Source organism: Lutra lutra, chromosome 14 (assembly GCF_902655055.1).
Source record: "Lutra lutra chromosome 14, mLutLut1.2, whole genome shotgun sequence".
In the NCBI taxonomy this organism is placed as follows: domain Eukaryota; kingdom Metazoa; phylum Chordata; class Mammalia; order Carnivora; family Mustelidae; genus Lutra; species Lutra lutra.
In genome coordinates, this window is record NC_062291.1 from 88,607,582 (window position 1) to 88,630,845 (window position 23,264).

General features: G+C 60.3%; 1 protein-coding gene across 1 annotated transcript in view; it reads left to right on the forward strand.

Annotated features, from left to right (window-relative positions):
- KNDC1 (kinase non-catalytic C-lobe domain containing 1) overlaps positions 1–23,264 on the forward strand; it is a 61,490-nt gene that overhangs the window by 22,101 nt on the left and 16,125 nt on the right. Inside the window, 11 exon segments of the mRNA XM_047703468.1 lie at positions 1,443–1,557; positions 2,357–2,428; positions 2,521–2,582; positions 8,256–8,414; positions 10,310–10,411; positions 10,900–10,993; positions 11,471–11,633; positions 11,708–12,321; positions 12,637–12,781; positions 13,847–13,944; positions 14,777–15,171. Coding sequence (XP_047559424.1) covers positions 1,443–1,557; positions 2,357–2,428; positions 2,521–2,582; positions 8,256–8,414; positions 10,310–10,411; positions 10,900–10,993; positions 11,471–11,633; positions 11,708–12,321; positions 12,637–12,781; positions 13,847–13,944; positions 14,777–15,171 — 2,019 coding nt within the window.

The following is a 23,264-nucleotide window of genomic DNA, read 5'->3' on the forward strand; positions in this document are numbered from 1 at the left end:
CAACACTAGAGTTAGTTTAAAGCAAATGTCTATCCCGGAGATCCCCCTGCACACCCATGTGTCCACACCTTAGCCCACACGGTCTCCACTGGCCTCCGGGGCCCACCCTGGCTTGTGTGTAGACAGCTCCAGCCACTGAGGCAGGAAAACCCCACCACATCCCGGACTGGGCTCACCTTCCCATGCCCAACAGCTTCTTGGCCTGGGACAACAACAGCCCACTTTTCAGACGGCTGAACTGAGGCATGGAGCAGCCGTGCATGCTGGTGGAGGGTGGGCAGCCGCTGAGGGGCAAAGCTGACCGGGGGGAGCCCAGCTACTTAACCACCAGGCTCCCCTGCCCCAGAGGCCTCATGGGACCAGGGCCTGCCCAGACCTCACCCCCACCCCAGGCACAGCCTGCTGGGCATCAGGGCCCCAGATCTCTGCGGCAGAGCTCAACCTGGTTTCAAAGCCGGTGGCAGCAGCCTCCACATGTGGCCAGGGGCGTGGGGAGGGCCGGAACGTGGGCCGCCAGCCGCACTTGCAAATATGTGGCAAGAAGGTAGAAAGAGCAAGGGGCAGCTGCACCCCGGGCGTGAGGGGGTCAAGGGTGCAGATGCTGCCTCGGGGACCCTCCCGAAAGCACGTGCTTGTGTGTCCCAAGTGTAGTGGCTGGGACCTCGCTCTTCCCACAGCCTCCGAGGCAAGGGCCTCCTGCCAGCTGAGTGCGTTCCTCGGACTCCCAGGAAGTCTGTGTGTGGTCGGGGCGGGTGGGGGAGAGCACGCGTCTTGGAAGACGGCCCCTCTCCAGCTCAGTGGCGACCGGTCCCGGAGTCCCGCAGCCAGCCCCAGCCTCCGCCCCCAGCCCTCTCTCACCCTCCCAGATGAAGCTCTGTCCCCGTCCCCACATCCACCCTCTGTCTCCGGGACTGTGACGGCTCCTGGCACCTCACGACGGTGGCGGCACGCACTCCTGGTCCTTCGGTGCGGGCTCTCTCCCTCGGCATCAGGCCTCTGGGGCCCGCAGGAGCAGGTGCAGGCCCGTCCCTCCTCTCAAGGCTGCGGGACCCTCGTCCCCTCATCCCTTCATCTGTGCTGGGCACTCGGGTCCCTGCCCCCCGTGGCTGCCGTGACCCACGCTGCTGTGAACACAGGGGTGCAGACAACTGTTGGAGTCCCTGCTCCTGGCCCTTGGGGGTGCGCGTCCACAGGTGGGATCACATGATCATCTGGTGATTCTCTGTTCAATTCCTGAGGGTCCGCACTGGTGTCCCCACATTCCGGCCAGGCACACTGGCTTCCCAGCCCCTGTCGTGTCCACGTGGGGACGTCGCTCCCCACAGGGCCGGGAGTGGGCCATGTGGGAGGCCCACCCGACCCTTATTCAAAGTGGTTCCCACCTTGCCACTTTGCCAGTGGGCCAGGACCATCCTTGCTAGGGTGCGACTTCTCCCCCCCAGGTCGTGTCCCTGCGGCGGCTTCTGCACCGGCTGGGCCGGCCCTTCAAGGAGTGCGAGCTCTGGGCTCTGTCACACGCGTGTCTCACTGCTCTGCGCGCTCACCACGAGCACCCAGGTGCTGGTCTGTCCTGCGGGTCCATGCTCAGCCTGCCCCCTACCCGTGCGTCCCAGGACACACATGGCCTCTGTCAGGCACATGTGGGCCCCGGGGACAGCCTGGGGCCCGGTGGCTATGAGCCCACAGGGTCCTGGAGGTGTTGGCTCTGGTCTTAGGACCAAAAGGGTCTGGGGGCTGCAGGGGGCAGGTGCATGGAAGGTGGGCCTTGAGGCCAACGACCCTGCTGTAGAGTGGGAGCTGTATGGGTGGCCCACATCCCCTCAACAGGGCCACATTGTCCCCAAGGAGGCAGAAGTGGCCAGGGAGGAGGGGATTTCAGACACTACCCTGGTTTGCAGCTTGCTGGACAGTGTGACAGGCCCACGGCCCTTGATGGGAACACATCGTGGGGAGGGACAATGAGGGCTGACCCCGAGTTCCACGACCCATGGGCCCTTTGGGGCACAGCCTCCTCTGGGACCCCTCAGAGGGGCAGCACTCGGGGCTGGGCTGTGACCCTCCATGCCCCTTCCTCTTCCTTCCTCTCCCTTCCATTTCCAGCCTGATGTGCCAGGAGCGGCCCTGAGGCAGCTCTGGTGGGCAGGGGGGTGTTGCAGAGGACCCCCAGTGCCCCGTCCACCTGGCAGTGTACTGGGCCTCTGAGAAGAAGCAGTGCACCAGCCCCGGCCCCTGGACTCCCTGGGGTTGGGGGGGGCGCAGAGGGGAGCTGCCCACCCCCAGCCTGCCTCTGCGGGTTCCTGGGAGAGCAGCGTTCCCACGTGAGTCCAGCCACCCTGACCCTCTCCTTCTCTTGCAGCCTACCTGTGCCTGGACTCCGTGCTGGTGGCCGAGGACGGGGCCGTGCTCTTCAGCCCACCCCCCGCCAACGGTGTGTACACGGGGTTGCCCTCAGGAGCTGTGCTCTGCCGAGGACACCCAAGGCTGGAAAGAGAACTCAGAACCGGGGCTTTTCTCTCTTAGGCACTTACGACACGTTCTTTCTGGCTCCTGAGGTTGCAGAGCAAGAACTGGTCACTGAGAAGGCAAGCGGGCGCCCCTGTCCCTCCCGGCACCCACAGCACCCACGGCACCCCTCCTGCCCAGAGCCAGGGGTCGGGGAGGAGGCGCGGGCCCAGCACAGGGCACGGGAGAGGCAGGGCCCTCCCGCAGTGCAGCGGTTACATCCAGAGCCTGGCTCTCCTGCCAGGGTGGGCTCCACCTAGCCGGTGCCTCCCCAGGGGTGACAGGGGCATGGCTCTGGGAGTGTCACCCCAGATGGGCGGGACATGGGCATGGACAGTTCGGGGCCGAATGTGCTGGCTTGAGAGAGCCGAGGGCTGAATGGTCAGCAGTGTTTACGAGGCACTTGCTACACAGAGCCATTATCCAAAATTAAACTGTGCAAACTTGGGGGCACCTAGCTACCTCAGTCAGTTCAGCGTGCAACTCTTGATCTCAGGGTCATGAGTTCAAGTCCCACACTGGGCATAGAGCTTTCTTTAAAAAATAATAATAAAATAAAAAATCAAATTGTACAAACTAAAAATTAGGTAAATTATATTTGAAATGGAGGTGGAACTCCACTTCCCTACTCGCCCAATGTACATCTAGAAACCCATCCCTGAAACAAGAATGAGAAGTCTGAAGGGTAGAGAGCAAAAGTCAGCCTGGTCAGGGCCTCAGGCCCGAGGGAGGCACAGTGGTGAGGGCCCTGCTCCCTCTCTCTGCCTCACACATGGGGACAGAAGCCACACTCTCAAGCCAGAGGCCATGGCAAGGGAAGGGGTGGGCCCATGCATACCAGCAGAGATCCTAACCAGATGGTGCCAGAGAAGGCTGAGGGTCCCCACCAGCCTGTAATGGGGCCCCTGCCCGTGAAGCCAGCGGAGACCATGTGGGCACCATGGGGTCACACCCCCCACCCTGGCAGAAGCAAACGCCCCTCCTAGCCAGGTGGTGTGAGAGGAGGCCTTGTGGAGAGCTGGGATTCTGACCATCACCCAGCAGCAACAAGGCCAGCCCTGCCTCATGCTGGGAAAGGAGGTAGGTAAGGAGCAGAAAGGATGCACTCTTCCCCCTCCCAGCCAGAGGCGCATCACTGGAGGCCCAATGGAGATCTGGTCTCCCACCCCCCATGCGGCAGTGAGGAGGAGCCCTCGCCTCAGGTTCCGGACCCTGAACTCCACCACCACCTGGCAATAATGAGATGGTGCCCACTTTCCGACAGTGCTGTCAGAGAAAGCCAGGTAAAAGGTCACAACGTGAAAATGTCCAGGTTTCCAAAAAACCACTTGCCATACCAAGAACCAGGGAAACTTCAAACCGAATGAAAAAAGGACAATCAACAGATGCCAGCATTGACACTGTGGGGCACAGCCATGGCGGGGCTAAGAGGGAAATTCATAGCACTAAATGCATATGCATGAGAAAAGAGGTAAAAGTTCAAGTCCATAATCTAAGCTACCACCTCAGGGACCTACAAAAAGAAGAGCAACGTAGACCCAAAGCAGAAGGACAGAAGTAATGAAGCGCGGAAATCAACGAAAATGGATAACAATAGAGAAAACCAGTGAAGAGCTGGTTCTTAGAAAAGACGAATAAAAGTTTAAAACTTCCAGCAAAACGGACAAAGCAAAAAAAAAAAAAAAAAAAAGAAAGAAAGAAAAGAAGAGGAAGAAGGAGAAAAAGACACCAATTACCATTACCAGGAGTGACGCGGGATACCCTACACACAGTTTAGACATCAGAAGAATAATGGGGCTACAGACAACTCTACACACATAAATTTGACAACTTTGATGAAATGGACCGATTCTTCAGGAAACATAAACTACCACAACTCACCCAATGTGAAACAGATCTTTGAATAGCCCTGACTGTTGAGGAAATGGAATTTGTAATTTTAAAACTCTACAAAAGTAAATCTCTTGGTCCAGAATTACGCTGGAGAATTCTACTGAATGTTTAAAGAAAAATTAATATCACTTCTACACCATCTTTTCCAGAAGACAGAGAACACTTCCCTGCCTGTTTTATTAAGCCAATATATTTCCTGTCAATGTATACTGATAGATAGAGGCCTATATACACCAACGTCCCTCATGAGTATCAACACAAAAGTCCTTACCAAAATATGCAAATAGAATTCAACAATATATAAAAATTATGCACCGTGACACAGTGGAAGTTATTCTAGGGATACGAGGCTAGTTTACTATTTGAAAATCAATCAGTCCAACATATTAACCAGGTAAAAAAGAAAGACCCCATGATCACACTAATTGATACAGAAAAACCATTTGGCAAAATTCAATACCCATTCATAATAAAAAACTTTTTCAGAAAAATACAAACAGAAGAAACTTGCTCAGCTTAATAAAGAGTGTCTACAAACACACACACACACACCCTGTAGCTAACATCATACCAAATGGGAAAAGACTAAATGCTTTCCCCCAAGACTGGGAACAATGCAAGGATGTGCACTGTCCCTGCTTGTACTCAGCACAGTGCTGAAGTTCTAGCCACTACAGTAATGCAAAAACAGCATAAAGACCAAGAAGAAATAACACCATTTGCACATGACATGACTGTCTTTGTAGAAAATTACAAGGAAACCCATGGGATTAAGGAGTGAGTTCTGAAGGTCACAGGATATAAGAACGTTCAAAAATCCATTGTATTTCTGCATGTTAGCAATTAACATACACCAAACTTAAAATACAGCCCCCCCCCCCAAAAAAATACAGTGCGCTCTCTCTCAGCATTAGCACCGTCTTGGAAGCCTCCACACCATGAACGCCATGCAGGAAGGGGCGAAGGCACAGGCTGAGCGGAAAAGGAAGACGACGACGAGGCAGAGGTCCACGTAAGGCACCCGCTGGCGCACCCGTGAAGCCTCAGGAGCAGACACTGGGAAAGCCGGAGGCCGGGGACGCTGGTGCAGACTGTTGGACAGCACACCTACTTTCTAGAATCTGTTTCAGGAGATCTAGAACCTCCCTCGCCGTCCGACCTCAATGACCACTTTTGAGAGACCAGCCTCGTTCATACCAAAACAGTCCCTTTTGGTCCTTTGCCCTGGACCTGTGACTTTCAGGACTAAGTCTGTTCTCAGCTGTGGCCGAGTGTGACGTGTACGATAGATAGATCGTCTCTTCTGTTGTCTTAGCTGAAGAAAAAAAATTTTAAATAAATATTAATTTGAATTTAATTAAAATATAAAATGTAAACTTAATGTAAGTGTACCATGACTCAAAAAAAGGAAGTACTTACATTCAGATCTAACCAAGCACACACCAGACTGAAGGTGCTGAGAACTACAAAGTCCTAATGAAAGAAATCAAACAAAATCTCAGAGATTAAAGGCCAGGCAAAGAGTTCTTAGACGTGACACCAAAAGCAGTGTCCATAAATTTTTCCACAAGAAGAAAAGTGGGCAAGATGAACTTCATCAAAATCAAAAAACTGACCACATGGGCCTGATCCCACGTGTGGAGGACTGACTCAGCAACGGGAAGGTATTACTCTAGAACGTCGTGTCAGTAGGCTGGAGAAGACAAATCGTGTTTATGTCAATAGAGGACCCCTGAGAGGGATCTGGCAGTAACCTCTGGGCACAACACAAAAGCACGTTCTGTGAAAGAGAAAGTCGATGTACGCCTCCATGACAACCTCAAACTTTAAGAGTGAAAAGACTGGCCACAGACTGGCAGGAAACATTAGGAAAACACACATCTGATAAAGCATCTGTATCCCAAGCATACAAAGATCTCTTAAAAGTCAGCAATAAAAAAAACAAATTAAATTTTTTTTTAAGATTTTATTTATTTGACAGAGATCACAAGTAGGCAGAGAGGCAGAGAGAGGGGGGGAAGCAGGCTCCCCGCTGAGCAGAGAGCCCGATGCGGGGCTCCATCCCAGGACCCTGAGATCGTGACCCGAGCCAAAGGCAGAGGCTCAACCCACTAAGCCACTCAGGTGTCCCACCAAATTAATTTAAAAACCAATCCAGTTTAAACGTGGGCAAAAGGCCTGCAGAGCCCCTCGCCAAAGACGTCATATGGCAAACGAGCATATGAAAGCTGCCCAGCGGCACGGGGCACTCGGGAATCGCCCACCAAAACGAGGAGACCGCACTCCGCGCTATGAAAGCAGCTAGCACCCCAAACGCTGCCCACGCCAGAGGCCAGCGAGGATGCGGAACAGGAGCCCCCCGGGCACTGCTGCTGAGCATGGGAAAGGACACGGCCCTTCTGGCAGTTTCGTCAGAAAGTAAACACATACCTGCCTTAAAGCCCAGGAACCACATCCCCAGGCATCCATCCCGGGGAAACCATGTCCCCAGGCGCCTGTCCCAGGGGAACCATGTTCAGAACAGCCCCAAACGGGACACAGCCCAGATGCATGAGTGGTTAAGCACGCGAGGGTCCGTTCGCACCGTGGAACGCTGCTGAGCAGTAAAAGGAACGGAGCGTTGACCGGGCAGTGACCTGGGTGCGTCTCCGTAGGGTTAGGCTGACAGCAAAACGCCAACCCCAAAGGTCCCAGCCCGTATAATCCCATTTATGTGAAACGGCATTTATGGCCCTAGAAACGGACAACAGGTCCCTGGTTGCCAGAGACTGAGAACACGTGTTGGGGCACCCGGACCCCTCCTGACGACCGAATGCTCTGGATCGTGGTGGTGTCAGCCCATCATCTGGACGGGGCCGCTGTCCTGCAGTCTGGCAAGACGGTACCTTTGTGGGCAACTGGGTCCAGGACACATGGGCTCTGTCTCATTTCTTACAACAGTACGTGAATCTGTAATGACCTCAAAATAAAGGGTGACATGTTCTTAGAAGGTCAGTAACCATCTACAGCTAATAATTCCCTCTCGTGTGACTTTCCTGCGCGGGGACCTCCTGGCCGTGAGAGGCCCCACCCCGGGCGCCCGCACCACAGCAGCGGCTCGGGGGCGTCCTGCACGGCGTCCAGCCGCAGAGACGGGCATGCGTGGCCGCCAGCACCGGCAGTTTTGTGCACCGTGCCGACCTAACAGAGGAGGTGTTCACGGTGTGGCGGAGCGCACAGGTGTGTCGTGTCCACGGAGCAGAGCCTCCCGCTGCCCCGCTCACCAGGCCCTCCACGCTGCACCTCCATCTAGCCGTGGAGTTAAATGAGAACACCGGCCAGCGGCGTGTGGCGGCCACTTGTCTGTCGCGGGCGGACTTCGGATCCAAGAGCTGAGAAAAATCTGAGAGCACATCAGGGACCATCCCTGGGCTCTCCCCAGGAGGGCGACACCTTCCCTTACTCGGGAGCCGTGTGCCCATCCTCCCCCAGGACGTGGAGGACAACCGGGAGGTGTAGAGGCGCTGGTCTTGCTCAGAGCCTGCGGTCTGCCACTGAGCGGCGCCCCACAGGTTCGGGCAACCCCGGGCCTCAGACCCCCGAGCTGCGACCTCCACCTGCCTGAGGACCACGAGAGCGGTCAGGTCCCATCGAGGCCTCACATGTCAGTGTGAAGACCCACGGGCGTTTGGTAAACATGCAGGTCCCCAGGCCAGGCCCCTGCGGGATCTGACTCGGGGTCTTGCCAGGCCTCCAAGCTCCAAGGAGGTGCGCGGTGGGGAGGGTCTCCCAGGGGCGGCTGTCCTGCTCATGCCCCAGGCACCCCTGGGGGAGCCCAGGAGGAGTTGCCGCTGAGCAGGGCTGGGCTTTTCTCCACCCAGGCCTCCGTGTACGCTGTAGCTGCGGTCCTGTGGACGGCGGCCAAGTTCAGCATCCCCCGAAACCACAAGCTGGCCCTGCCACGCAGGCTGAAGACCTTCCTCTTGGACATGGCCAGGCGCAGTGCCCAGGAGCGGCCACACATGGCTGAGGCCATCAAGGTAAGCACACTGTAGCTGGGACCCCCATTCACCGTACAGGGCCCGGGCGATGACCGAGCAGCCAGGCTCCTGTTTTCGGGAAAAGAGGACATTGGACAGGGTGGGCCCTGGGTTTCCTTTGTGGACAGGTGGCAGACAGTGTCTGCTGCTCGTGACCCTGGCATGACCCTCCCAGACCAGCCGGTTGCCTCCAGTGTGTTCGCCCGGCCGGAGTTGGCAGGGGGTGTCCTGGGACCAGCCTGACCCGTGTCCCTCTGCCCTGCCAGCAGGGAACAGAGTCCCCCCAGCAACCCAACTTCCCTCATCTCCCCTTCCCTCACCCTCCCAAGACTGCCCCCATCTGCCAAGAGCTGGACAAGTAAAGGGGGGTCCCGTGAGTGTTTCAGTGACCAAGAGGCCACAGGAAGGCCACCCCCTGGAGGGAGAAGCCCCTTGCGGCCTTCTCTGCCCCTGACGCTCTGGGCCTCTCTGGCCTGCCTGGCCAAGGAAGGATGAGGTCTCGCGTCATGGAGAAACACAGCAGACGCCAGCTATAATGCTGAGACGGTTCACTCAGTAGCTACAGGTGGATGGACGGACAGATGGACGGACGGCAGGGGAAGGAGCTTCATTCCACTCCAGATCTGTACGGAGGCAGCCGGGCGTGTTCAGGGAGGATGAGGGGCTGGGGGTGGAAGCAGCCGTGTCCGCCGTCCCCAGACCCTGGGAGCCGGGCCCGGCCTTCCTGAGGATCGACGTTCTGAGCATCAGGTTCAGGTCCTGGGTTGTGAGGGACACAGATGCCTCTAGGACGGGGAAGAGTTCGCAGTCGGGAACTTTGGCAATAAACGCTCTCGGGGGTAGGGGGGGGAGGTCGCAGCCTCTGCCCAGCGTTGGCTGAGCAAACGGAGCTTTTCCAGACAGGAACCCTGGGGGCTCGGGGCCCCCCAAGCCGTGCAGAGCCTGGATGGGGTCGTTCTCTGCCGAGAGTTTTCTGTGGTCCTTGCCAGCGGTTAGGAAATGACGTGGGGGGGCTTAAATGGGGGCTTAAGGAAAGAACCTTTATCTTCACGTTCAGGACCGTCCATAACCCAAATGAAAAATACAGATTCTCATCAGTGACCTTCTGTCCCCAAGACCAGGAAGTCTGAGCTGGTAGAGGCTCAGTTCCCAGGGTCGGCTCCACGCTCCGGGGTCAGGGGTCAGCCCCAGGCTCCGGGACCAGCCCTCACTCCAGAGCCATCCAGGGCCCAGGTGCACCAAGGGTGGGCCTCACACCCGCTTCCGCCCCGGCACAGGCTCAGGGGCCACCCCACGGTCACCCTGCAGGCCCCCACTGCCCTGTCGTCAAGGTCACAGAGGGCTTGGGCTTGTCTGGGTCAAAATGCAGCTACTCATAATCGTCTATAGATTTTTCTCTTGCCTGGGTTTTGGGTTGCGAGTTGGGGGTGCTCTCTTGTCTGCATGTGGGAGCTGACTCGTTCGACCCTCATTCTGCTATGGGTCTTAATGTCTCCCTTCCTCAGTGCTCTTAGAGGGGCCGGTTGGAAAAGGTCATGTGCCCTCGTGCCCCTCGTGTCCAGCACTGGGGTAGCCCCCCCCCCCGCAGCCTGCCCCTCGCCCCTCACCCCTCCCTGCGATGGCTGTCAGTGGGGCAGCGGTCCCAGGAAGGGCTGTGGCCATTTCTGTTGGGTCTTTATTCCTTCCACATGGGGCTGCTGGATTTCACCCCAGGCTGCCCGAGGCTGGGCCTGCTCAGCTCTCCCCAAGGGGGCCCCCGTGGGGTCCCCCTGTACAGGAAGCTCGCAGGCCGCCGTGCGCTCTCTGAAGTCCCCTCCGCGCTTGGAGGGACGTGGCGCTGCCGCCCGGCCTGTGGCATCTCAGAGCGCCCGTTCACGGGCTCATCCCTCTTACAGATATGCAGCACCTACCTCCGTCAGCGAGGCATGGACAGCAGGAGGATTTTAGCCCACCTGAGGGCTTCCAGCCGCAAGGTCGGACGGGGACTTCCAGAGCAGGTGAAGGCCCCTCAGTCTGCGCCTCGGGGGGATGAGGGGCCTTGCATTTTGTAGTTTCCTCTCCGTGTGGAGTGAGCTGGGGTGGTAGCTCCTCTGCTCTCAGAGCAGCTCCTGGGGCAGCCCCATGCCCTGCCCTCTCTGCAGCCGTGGGGGGCGGGAGGTGTCCTGCAGGATGACCCTCAGGTGGCCGGCACACTTGGTCAATGTACCTGCAGCCTCCTGAGCACGGACCAGGCGGGGCCCTTGGAGGGCAGACAGGCTATCCTGAGAAGCCCAGGGGTCCCTGTCGGTGCTGAAGTTCTCCCGAGCCCTAGAAACCTACCGAAACCTTGTTGAACTGGGAAACAGTAACCCCAGAGCCCAGCGGTGGCAGTCAGTGTGGGCTGTGGGCCCCACTAAAGGGTCAGAGAGAGCACCCAGCATCTAGTCTGCAACTACGGGCCCCTGGTGTCACCTTGACTGGGACCATCCGTGGCCTTCTGCCTCAGGTTGACCAGGAGGAAGAGACCATCGGCCTCCAGAACACTCTCTCTGTGGTCGAACTGAGCCCCAGCCCAACACCCATCTCTGGGCCCAGCTCAGGTGGGTCACCAGGGCCCAGCCTCTCCTCCCCCGATGCCACGGCCGCCCCTGCAGCTGACCCCCAGCCCTGAGAGGACACCCACAGGCAGGCACCACTGGGCCCCAGAGCAAGGTGCCCAGAACATCACAGCAGTCACACTGTTTACTCACTCCTCTGTCTCCACGGCCCAGTCGTACTCCCGTGTCGCCAGCCCCCAGAGCAGGCCATGTGGCCGGGCATCCCTCCACTCTCTTCCCATGTCCACGCACACACCCTGCCGACCGCTTCCTGTCCTGTCTGGGTGGTGACCCCAGCCTGCAGCAGGAGGAAGGCCCCCTTGTCCTGTCTGTGGCCTTCGAGTCGCTCCCACCCTCCACCACCCGGCCCCTCCCCCAGCTCCTTCACCCTTGACCCTGGAGGTCCCCGTGGGGTGGGGAAGAGCCACCACAGCTTTGGGGCGTCCGCACTGCCCGCCCTCATGCAGGGTTTGTCCCCAGGCTTTGTTGGGGTTAGCCACGACCCCAGGCTGGTGGCCGTGCAGGGGCCTATGCCCACGCAGCCCCCCAGCACTGAAGGGGCCACATTACCACCAGTCGCCTTCCCCGCCGCAGCCACACACTTCAGGCCCATCGTGCCGGCCCCAGATGCAGCGGCCGCCAGGTGAGCACCCCGACCCTGGGGCTGGTGGGGTCCCCGAGCCCTCCCCGAGTGCTCTCTCCTCTCTGTGCTCTCAGGGACAGGGAGGGCGATGGCCGGCAGGCTCCCGAGGCCCCTGGAGCTGCCAACTGGAAGATGCCTGACCAGCCGGCACCTGGTGCTGGACCACAGGGAGCGGACCCAGAGCCTCTCAGAGAGTCCACGCCAAGAGACAAGGCCCAGGGGATCCCCTGCGTCCCAGCCCCTGGTCCAGAGGGGGCGTCACCAGTGATGCCCGAGCCTTCTGCTGATGTCCCACTCCTGAAGGCACAAGCGCTCGCCACGGAGGAAGGGCCCAGTGTGACCCGCCGTGACCCGAGTCACCCAGCCAAGCCACTCAGGAACAAGGCCACTAAGGGCCCAGGCCAGGAGCCTGAGGGTCCGTCATCAGCTCCGTGGGACCCCTCCCTGGCCGAGGCGAGTCCAGACAGCCCCAAAGGCACCTCTGTCCCAGAGCAGGATGACCAGGCCACAGACAGTCACCACGAGCGGCCCCTACCAGCAGACCGCAAGCTCGGTGTGTCCAGTGTGGATGCCTCGCCCCTCCCGAAGAGGACAGCCTGCCCGTCGCTGCAGGAGGCCACACGTCTCATCCAGGAGGAGTTTGCCTTCGACGGCTACTTGGACAACGGACTGGAAGCGCTGATCATGGGTATCACGGCAGAGGGCCCACAGGGTTCCCCAGACAAGCCCCAGGACCAGGGAGAGGCCGTGGGGGGACACAGTGCCCTGGGGGTGGGCCAGTGTGTAGGGGAACTGGGGCCCCCATTCGTCCGTCTGCATGAAGAGTTTGGGGGGCCGAGCCGCGCCCAGGGGTGGGTCTAGCAGCAGAGCCTCAGGCAGGAAGAGGGTCTCAGAGCCCGGTCCCCCAGCTCGGGCGTCTCCCCCACCTGCAGCTGTGTGGCGACAGGGAACCCGGAGGGGACGCTCCCCCGTCGTGACTGGCCGCTGCCGTTTTGCAAACCAGGTGAATACATTTACGCCTTGAAAGACCTCACCTACGCCACTTTCTGTGGGGCCATATCGGAGAAGTTCTGTGACCTCTACTGGGGGGAGAAGTTGCTGCAGAGTCTTTTCAAAGTGGTGAACGGGAGGACGTCCCCCTCCGAGAAGTGAGTCCCCCTCCTCAGGCCCCAGGCTTCCCCCACCCTGGGGTCCCCTGCCAGGCGGGACGGCCCTGGTTCTGCCTCCTCTGGCCCACCGCTGTGTTCCCCACGTCCTCCTATCCCCTGAAGTCCAGCTCCCCTGGCTGGCTGGCCACGCGGGTTCCTCTCGCTTGTCCTGAAGCCCACCCTAGCCCCCAGCTTTCCCTCTGGGCACCGGGCTCCTTCGTGCAGGAGGAGAGGACTGTGGGCTCACGGGGCGGGAAGCGCATCCCTGCTCAGGTACCAGCTTGAGGAGGTCAAGTGACCGGGAGCCCAGAGGGCAGGAGGCCCCACGGGGAACAGCATCTGCCCCCATCCCTCATCCAGGCAGGCACTGCATGACAGCTCCCCTCCTAATGGTAGAAAGGGGGTGATGGCTGCCGGAGGACCAGCCCCTTCACAGACTGTGCCCTATGCTCCTCTGCCGTGGACTATGGACAGCCATGTGGGTGGAGGTGGCCCCGAGGGCTGGGACCATGGCTGGACCCCAGTGCCGTGACACCTCATCCCTAAGCTCCAGGCACCCCCACAGCCCCGTCTGCCTCCAGGGGCCCCACCAGGCAGGTAGGACAGGGGTCCCTTAGCATTTGCCGTGGTTGCTGGGGAGGGCACCTTGCCGCACTCCCTGCCTGGGCAAACAGGTCAACAGAGCACCGAGATGAGTGCCCCCCGCACTTTGCTCTTGGGGCGGGGAGAAGGGCCACCCAGGGACCTCCCGAAAGAATGTCCAGAAAGCCCTGGGCCCGTCCTTGGGCGCCCTTAAGCGCTGCGGAAAGAGGGGCCTTGTACCATCCTGTGGCCTGGGGTCACGTCGTCCTCGGGAAGCTTGCATGGGACGGGGGACGCCCCTGTCAAACGGTGTGCATCCGGGGTGCTGGCACAGGGTCACGGGCAGGCCCCCACCTCAGCCTCAGCAGGGTTCTCCTCATCCTCTAAAGCTTCCTGCTGGAAGGCAGAGCAGGGAAGCCACTGTGCTGTGGGGAGGGGCGGGGGGCCACGGGGTGCCTGCAACGTCCTTCCTTCTGATGACAGTGCTTCAGAGGAGGCTGGGGCAGAGCCCGAGGGCAGCGCAGCCGGCACTCCGAGTGGCTGCTCGATGGCCAGCAAGAGGCCATCGCCGCACGGAGCGGGTAAGAGACATGGGCTCGGGGTCAAGAACCCCCTTCTTTCAGGAGAGGCTCCCGTCTGGCCCTGGGCCCCAGCGCCCCTTCAGAGGCCCCAGAGCAGAGCCCGTCCTCCCCTGGAGGCTCTGTGCTAGGAAGCGGGTTCTCCCAGGCCAGCAGGTCGGCGGCAAGCGGGAGCCCAGTAGACGGGGCTGGGAGGGCACTTCTCCCTGGAGTCACTGGCCGACAGCTTGCGACAGGGAGAGCTTCACATCTTTCCTAGAAACGTGGCCCATTGGAAGACCCTGAGGTTTATGTCCTGGAATGTTAGCGCAGGGTTCCAAGGTAGCAAAGGTCTTTACAATGTCACGAAATCAGTCCGACCAGGACAAGGCTTTAGGAATCGGGTGGCAGGACTGTGATCACATATATGACAGCCCTGGGGGGACGGCGAGGACAGGCCCCCTTGTCCCACCCCTTCTGCCGCACGCACACCAGGAAGTTTGAGAGCAGAGGGACTGTGCCCAGGGAGCCCCTCGGCCCCTCTGCCCCTTGGTGCAGCCTGGGTCGTGCCCATCTCCGCATAAGCAGTCCACCAGCCCTGGGGTGCCCTCTGCAGACTCCGGCCCCACGGGATGACCTGTGTTTGGGAGGGGACCCAAGGGACCCTCCTGGGAAGCGGGACCACCGCCCTGAATCCGCAGGACCCTGCTGGCCCCTAGAGCAACAGAGGGGCACCCGGCCGTCTCGAGGGGCCTCCTGTCCCCGACTCAGCACGAGCGGCCTCTCTGTAAACAATGAGGGACGGACTCTGCCACACGAGCCACAGTGTCGAGTGGAGCCCTCCTCTCCTGCGCAGGGAAGGAGAAACTGGCCACGGCGCGTGTCGGCCGAGCTCCCTGCCCGTCCCCGTCGCTGTCCGATGTGGACCCAGACGAGCTATCGCGGGGTAACTTTGAGGTGGGATTCCGGCCTCAGAAGTCCGTCAGAGGCGAGCGGGAACAGCAGCTGGAGGCCGGAGAGCACGGGCAGCAGGGTGGGGGCCCGAACCCCGAGGCCGTGGCCCGACTGGCCAGGCCCAAGGAGGGGGGCCTGGCTGCGCACCCGGGCCCGGCGGAGCTCCAGAGCTGCAGCCCGGGCTGGTGCAGCGCCTTCTACGAGGCGGACTGCTTCGGCGCAGACGTCCACAGCTACGTGCGGGAGCTGGCCGGTCAGAAGGCAGGCGGGGCCCCCGGCGCGGACGCCCAGAGCCTGGTGAGTCCCGGGCGGCTGCCCGCTACCGGTGCCAGGGAAGGGGGTGCTGTGGCCGCAGAGGCACCCTGGGCAGGGAGTGCCGCGTCGCAGCAGCGGGAGCTCCCAGTCACTCAGGCAGAGGGGGCACAGAATCCCCCCCACCCCCGTGACCCCGGCACTCGTCTGGGTGCTCTCCCTGTGCGTCTTCCCAGGGCACTGTTGTGCTCACCGGTGTGTCCCCCACATCAGGGGTAGGACGTGGCCTTTCTCTCTCTCAGCTGGGCACGTGGGCGGCCGTGACGCTTGCAGGAGGTCACCTTGTGCTGACCATCACAGCTGGCCGCGGGCCATGTCTCTGGAGGGGGCAGGCAGGCCGAGCCCCTCGTCCCAGGCGGCCTCCTGTTCCTCAGGCAGCAGCACTGAGACAAGAAGACACCGTTTGGGCCTTGCCCAGGGCTGTCCGTTCCGGCTGGACCCGGAGTGCGTCTGGCCTGGGCTTCTCTGGGGGGCCGCGTCCCTCCTACACCATCCAGCCGGGGCACGTCTCCCTGGTCAGCAGGGTGAGAGGAGCCCACAAATTTGAGGTTGGCCAGGCCAAGGCCCTAGGTGAGGGTCGCCCACAGAGCTCTGCACCTCTGGTCGCTGCGCCTGCCACTGGGCACCTGCCCCCCATACCCAGTGGCTCTGACCAGGGCTGCAGGCCCCACTCCCAAGTGACCTAGAGCCCGTGGACCTGGGACCTGGGCTGCAGCCTTCCCCTGTGACCAGGAGCTCCCACGGGGCCTCATCGCACAAGGCCTGACCTTCCAGGACAGCAGGCGGGAAGGACCCCCTCAGCTCACGTGTTCTGCTCCCGGCGCCTCTGCTTGGCCTGTGCGACGAACTTCCTCCGGCCTCCAAGCCTCCGAGCGGAGCCACAGGAGCACCATGTCTACCCGGCCCTGACCTGCCCCCGTCTGGACCCTCCCCGGGGCTCCCCCTTGTTCTCCTCCTGCTACTGCCTGAACGTCGCGCTTCTGCTCAGTTGCACGCGGGACAGAGAGCAGGGCCCCGTCCCTGGCCTGCACACGTGACGGTGGGCCATGCCCTATGGCCTCACCCTGTTCTCCGGGCTTTGTGCTGTGGTCCGCTGCAGAAGCCATCGCGGGTGCCGGACTTCGGGGCCTGGTGGGGGCCTCCCTGGGGGCCCTGGCACGGAGGGTGGCCCCCACGTAGGGCGTCAGGGCAGGGAGCGCAGAGTCCGACCACACGGCAGCTCCGTGCCGCTGCGGCAGAGTCCGGGGCTCCCAGCCCCTGGCCGTCTCGTCGCCTGCCCTCAGGGGCCTGTGGACCCTCACTTCCTTGCCTGAGACGCGGATTTGCACACAGTGACGCTTGCCCGGGGCTGCCGGAGGTTCCTGTCCCAGCAGCACAGGTTTTCCACTGCGACGGCCGTACCCACAAGTGGGAAACGAACAGACTACAGAGGCAGAAAGCCACACCAACCACCCCTTGGGGGACCAGCTGTCACCGTGACAGGGCCCGGGCCCGTGGACAGCGAGTGCCGGCCGTGGCTTCCGAGGGGAGAGTCACTGAGTACGCTCCCTGCGTTTCCTGGCTGTGCTGGCCGAGGGCCTGCAGGTGCTGACAGCCTCTGGCTCCAGGCCCGGCCTGCAGTCAAGGGACCAGGGCTCCTGGGAGAGACCACGGACCCCGGGACTGGGGCAAGACCTGGGACGAGGAGCCCATGACCGGGGCCCGTTGGAGGTCGGGGGAACAGCGAGGGGCCCCAGCAGCCCAAGTCAGAGCAGCCAGAGAAGCAGCGCAGAACCGGCTCCTAACTCGGAGCGCGCCTCACCACACGTCCACACTGACACGGATCGTTGAGCTGAAGGGAGCAACGGCGCAATGACGCGTCTCAGGAAACAGAAAATCCCGCCTGCAGTTCACACAGACTCTCTAGGGACTCAAAGAGCCAAACAATCCTGGAAAAGGAGCAGAGAAGTGACGACTCACTCTTCTGATTCCAAACTTGCTGCAGAGCTACCGTCGTCCACGCAGTGTGGTCCGGCCCGAGGACGGACGGACAGACCAGCGGGACAGATTGGAGAGGCCGGAAGCAAGCCCGCGTGAGATGGGTTTTGACCAACGGCCAGACCAGCCAGCGGGCAGAGGACAGCCTTCGTGACACGCGGCGCTGGGAAAACGGTGTGACCTGCGGAAGGGTAACGTCGGGCCGTGTGTGCGCCACTTCCAGACGTTAACTGAGCCGTCAGAGGCCTGAACGTTGGGGCTAAATTACAAATTATAAATTACAAATTATATTATAGAAGAAAACAGGAGGAGCTTCACGGCACTGGACATGGAAACGATTTCTCGGGTACGATACCGAAAGCACAGGCAACAGAAGTGAAAATAGAGAAACTGCGCTCGATGGAAACGCGGTGCGTCCAAGGATGCCGCCCGCAGAGGGGACGGGCGCGCCACAGAACAGCGGGAAACACCCGCACACGCGTCTGAGAAAGGTGAAAGGCCCAGAAGGTCTAGGGAACAAGGCAGCAGCCACGCGGGGCCTCCGCTGAGCCGGGGCTGACGGACCCGCGTAGACGTCTCCGCAGAGGCCCGACGCAAGTAGCCGAAATAGTCCCCTTCACTGGTCACTGTGAAAAATCAAACCGCAACGAGACGCCACCTCACACCCAGTAGGACGGCTCCCACCAAAATTTGAAAAAGAAAGAAAAGACCGTGTTGGCAAGTCGCGGAGAAACGGGAGCCTGCGCATGGCTGGTGGGAATGGGATCCGGCACGGCCACTCTGGAGTTTCCCCAAAAAGTAAGCGTGGCTGCACCACGTAAGCCGGCAAGCCCGGCTCTGCGTGTCCGCCGGGGAGAGCCTCTGGGAGCTGCCTGCGCCGTGCCCACGGCCGCCCCGAGGTGGGAGCAGCCCACGCCCAGCCGCAGACGGCCGGAGACGGAGCTGGGGAGCGCACACGCCGCGGGATGGGCTGGCACCCGCCACACGAGGAGGAGCCCCGAGGCCTGCTGAGTGACAGCCAGACACAGAGGGACCAGCACCGTGTGCCACTGACCTCGTGAGGTCCCCGGGGAGGCCACGTGCACAGAGACCGCACGGGGGCAGGGATGGGGCTTTTGTGGGGACAGAGCCTCGGCCGTGTAAGCCGGACGTGGAGGGCGGGCCGGGGTCCCACAGGGTGAATTACTTCATGCCACTCAGCCGCGCGACGAGAAATGTTACCGTCGGAAATTTCATGTTGTATATATTTTGTCACAAAAGAATTTTTTCAAATAAAAACTTGAGAAGCAGTTGAGAGCGGGACACGTAGGTGGCACCGTTGGTGCAGCGGCCGACTCTGGGTCCCAGCGGGGGTCGCGTCTCAGGGTTGTGAGGTCGAGCCCCGCGACGGGCTCCACGCTCAGCAGCGAGTCTGCTTGGGACTCTCTCTCCCTGCGCTGCTCCCCACCATGCGTGCGTGTTCTCTCTCAAATAAATAAATAACTCTTTTTTTTTTTTCAAGATTTTATTTATTTGACAGAGAGAGAGAGATCACAAATGGGCAGAGAGGCAGACGGGGGGGGGGGGAAGCAGGCTCCCCACTGAGCAGAGAGCCCAATACGGGGCTCGATCCCAGGACCCTGAGATCATGACCTGAGCCGAAGGCAGAAGCTTTAACCCACTGAGCCACCCAGGCGCCCCAAATAACTCTTTTTTTAAAAGTAGTTAAGAATAAAAAAAGGGGGAGAGATGATCAGTGACCATGGGAGCCTGACCCGATGCTGGCAGATGTCATTCTAGTTGAATGTGAGTGAATGGAGAAGAGCGAGGCAGGGTCCCCGCGCAGTTTCCTTTGCCCTCAATCCCTGCACACGGCCCGCCACCAGCTTGCCACTCTGACCTCAGCTGGACCCAGAGCCCTGCTGACCTGGGGACAGGGAGGCCAGGGGGCTGCTCACGCCCCTGTCACAGAGGGTGGGGCCCTTCCCAGGGCAGCTCACTGTGTCTACACCGCCTTCCCCAGCAGCTTAATCCCAACAGTTGTTGGGGGGGTGCTAAGGGTCCAGGTGTGTCCTCCAATGTCATAGGTCATCCTCTGACATCACAGGTCACGCCTGCTGACTACAGCCACATCTTTGGGGTGGGTGGCAATGGACAGACAGCCCTGTTTCCAGCCCCTCGTGTTCAGTGCCACAGAGAGTGGCTCTCGTGCGTGCGAGAGCCCAGGGTAGGCTGACGGGGCCCTTCGCACCATCCCGCGCTCTCCTCAGGGTGGTGGCCCTTTGCAGGGAGTGGCACCTACTAGTGACACCAGTCACCCCTGCACCACACTCAGGTTGCTCTTGAAGGTGGGCTCAGAGACAGCTCAGGCCAGGAGTGTGCTGGCGGCCAGCACCCGCTCTAATCCGGACCGTGGCCTTGTGGTTGGGACGAGGTGCCCTGGGCCTCCCACCTCGGAAACTGGCTCGGTCCCACAGTCACTCTGTGGGTGGCACCGGCGGGGCAGTCAGGAGGAGGGAGGCAGTTTGAGGGACACTAGGAAGTGACCCGGAGTGACCTCGTTTTCCTTTTTGTTCCTGCCCACCTGGGGAAGACGTCTCTCCTGGAACCAGAATGCAGACAGGTGAGTTCCCCGCGCCCTCGTCGGCGTCGTGGGTGGGCTGGGTGAGGCCGGCCAGTTTCACGTTTCTCTTTGAGAACCCACTGCTTCTGCTTCAGATCATGAGCCTCGGGCTAACTCGAAAGGAGTAAACAGCCCTCGGACCCCCCCCCACCTTCACTCCCCAAACCGAGGGAGTGCGAAGCAGGCCCAGGTGGGGGAGGGCAGAGCTGCTGGAGGGCACAGTGTATGTCCCCGAGCGTGCGCCGATGTGCCCCTGCCGTGAGGGCCAGCTGGGTGCCCTCGTCTCCCTGTGCCCACGCCATAGGCGCCCCTCCTTTGCTCTCAGGACGTAGGTGAATGGTGCTGATTTCGGTTCATCCCTCTTTTCTCTCCCTGCCCACAAGTTCCGGCTCTCCAGCTTCCTCCGTCCGCGGTTCTCTTTGTCCCCGGGGCGGGCAGCCCTCGGGCCTGGGACGGTTGAGGGCTGTTGTGTGGCTGTTCAGAGCACACTGACACTGACTCCTCATAATTCTACGGGGAAAGTCCCTTGTTGGGTGAGGCCATGGGGAAACACCTCAACGCAGATGACCCTGAACGTTTTCCTTAGACCTTGCCTGTCCGTGTCCCCTGGGGTCGGGGCTGCTGGACTCCTTCGAGGAATGGCCGTGGTGATGCCCCACTCGAGTGTGTCTTCTCCATCATCCCCTCTTGTGTGGAGTTTAGTTCACATAGATTTAGCTTTAAAATCAGTCAGAATGGTCCTGGAGTCTGTGAGCCCTGTTCCAGAAGGAAGCAGGTGCCTCCCATCGGCCCTCTCTGGCGGGAGGAGTCTGGATCAGCATCCGGACGGTGTGCGAGGGGGCGGCGGTGCCGGACAGAGCCTTATGCAGAGTCGCTGCAGAAGGGCCCTCGCTGTGGCGGTCCTGAGCTGCACAGAGGGAGAACCCAGGAACAGAGAGCTCAGGGCCGCCCTTCCCCTCTTCAGACTCTGAGGGAGGTCAGCCAGGGTCATGGTGTCTTCAGAAAGCCAGGGGCAGAGACACCGGGTGGCTCCGTCAGTTAAGCAGCTGCCTTTGGTCATGACTTCAACGTCCTGGGATGGAGCCCCGAGTCCAAGTCTCTGTTCAGTGGGGAGTCTGCTTCCCCTCTCTCTCTCTGTGTGCCCTTTCTCTCAAATTAATAAATGAAATCTTTATTTTAAAAAAAGAAAGGGGGGGCGCCTGGGTGGCTCAGTGGGTTAAAGCCTCTGCCTTCGGCTCAGGTCATGATCCCAGGGTCCTGGGATCGAGCCCCACATTGGGCTCTCTGCTTGGTGGGGAGCCTGCTTCCCCCTCTCTCTCTCTGTCTACCTCTCTGCCTAATTGTGATCTGTGTGTGTGTGTGTGTGTGTGTGTGTGTGTGTGTGTGAAATAAATGGATAAAATCTTTTTTAAAAAATTAAAAATTAAAAAAAAGAAAGAAAGCCAGGATCACAGAGAAGCACACAAGGATGGGACGGCAGAGCCCCTGGTCCTCGTGCGAACCAGACCTCCAGGGGATGGAGAGGAGTCCATCTGGAGCACAGCTGTGGGGGCGACATGCGGGTGCTGCTGCCAGGGTTTGTGGCGTCCCACAGGACTGTCCTCAGGGATGACACGTTCCAGATCTGTGCCACCCACCGGGTAGCCAGCAGCCGTGTGTGCTGAGCACTCAAGGTGTGGCCCATGAGACAGGAGTTGACACTTTCATGTTCTTTTTTTTTATTATTTTTTAAAAGATTTTATTTATTCATTTGACAGAGATCACAAGTAGGCAGAGAGGCAGAAAGAGAGGAGGAAGCAGGCTCCCCGCTGAGCAGAGAGCCCGATGCGGGGCTCGATCCCAGGACCCTGGGATCATGACCTGAGCCAAAGGCAGAGGCTCTAACCCACTGAGTCACCCAGGCGCCCCTCGTGTTCTTTTAATACTAGAGCCACCACAGGTGCCCATGGCTCCCACGTCCAAGGTGCACGCAGGCCCTGCACACACAATTCTGCCCCACACACCACGGGCCCTCGTTCTAGCCCCCACGCTGGCAACCAGCGACTGGGTCCTTGGGCCGACAAGGGGGGAGGCAGGTTTGGAGCCAGGCTGTGTGACGTCAGACCCACAGGCTCCTCACGCAGAGTCCTGGCCAAAAGATGCCTGAGCAGCTCTGGGGCCGCGGGAGCAGTGCTCGGCCGGCTTCCTCCCCAAGCAACTGCCTCCTGTGTGGATCTCGCTGTGGTCCAAATCAGCGTTCTGTTTCCATGGAGATAGACGCCTGCTGCCCAGGGTGTGACGCCCTCCCCCTGCAGCTTGCTTGTGGCCCAGCTGGAGAAGGACCCGGAGGCCTCTGGGGACCTGAGTTAACCACTGAGACGTGGAGGAGGAGGTGAATCTGTATTCAGTCTGCACCACGTCCCCCAGCAGCAGACCCAGCCCCTGCCCCCACAGCTGCCCGGGGCCTGGCACGTCCACCACCTGGTGTGGCCGTCGGCTGCCTGGCTGTCAGAATAGCAGCACAGGGAAGAAGACAGCCACATGAACCACCTCTTCAGTAAAACCACTAGATAGAGGGGATTCAAATATTTAGATTAAGACACCACCTGCATTTTTAATTTCACAACATTGTACAGAAATAACTGCTCCTGACAAAGCCAAGTCCCTTGTTGTCATCAGAGGAGAATGGAGGAAGCTTGTTTGGGTTTGAGCTGATTAGATGTGCCCAAATGAAGACCACAGGGTATTGGCTTTCAGATGAAGGTTCCTGTCAGTGTGGCCGTTTCAGGGTCCTGGGGCCACTGTGAACCCGGTTAACAGGAAGGTATTCTGGTGGGAGTCTGAGAGATCCCTGGGCCTCTGCCCCTTCCTCTGGTTCCTGGCCCTGGCCAAGTCCCCCTCACTGTGTCCACCCTACACCCCTGTCCTACTCCCGCAGGTAAAGGCAACCTCACACCCACAGCTGGAGACCCGTGGAGGCTCAACTCCCCCTCCCAGGGACGTGCCAGGCTTCCAGCACCCTCTCCGCTCCAGATTCACACCCATCCTCAGCCCTGGGCCCCCGCAGGGTGGGGACAGTGAGCCAGGCTACATCTGTCCCCTCCTTCCTTGAAGGGAGGAACGTGTCTGGATTCTGGTCATTTCTAACAGTCGCTGCCCTGAGCCTGCCCAGCCAGCAAGGCTTCCCTGGTCCCTCTGGGTGAGAGAAGAATCCAGAGCGTCCTCTCTGGAGGACAGAAACTGCTCTCGCCAAGCTCGTGTGGACCCGTGTGGACCTTCCTGCGAGATGCACATTCTCCAGGAGGGGCTGGGACCCCTGCTTCTGGGCGCCCGGCACACCGTGACACGAGGACGCCCCGCTGGCACCAGATCTCTGAACTGCCCGCGGGCAGCAGTGGCCACGTGTCCTGGCCGCTGTCCCCGTGCAGCACGGCCGAGGGGCCAGGAGGGAACGGGGGGTGGGGGGGGTAGTCAGCCAGAATCTGGGCAGGGACTCCGCACCGGCGTCCCTCGGGCTCGA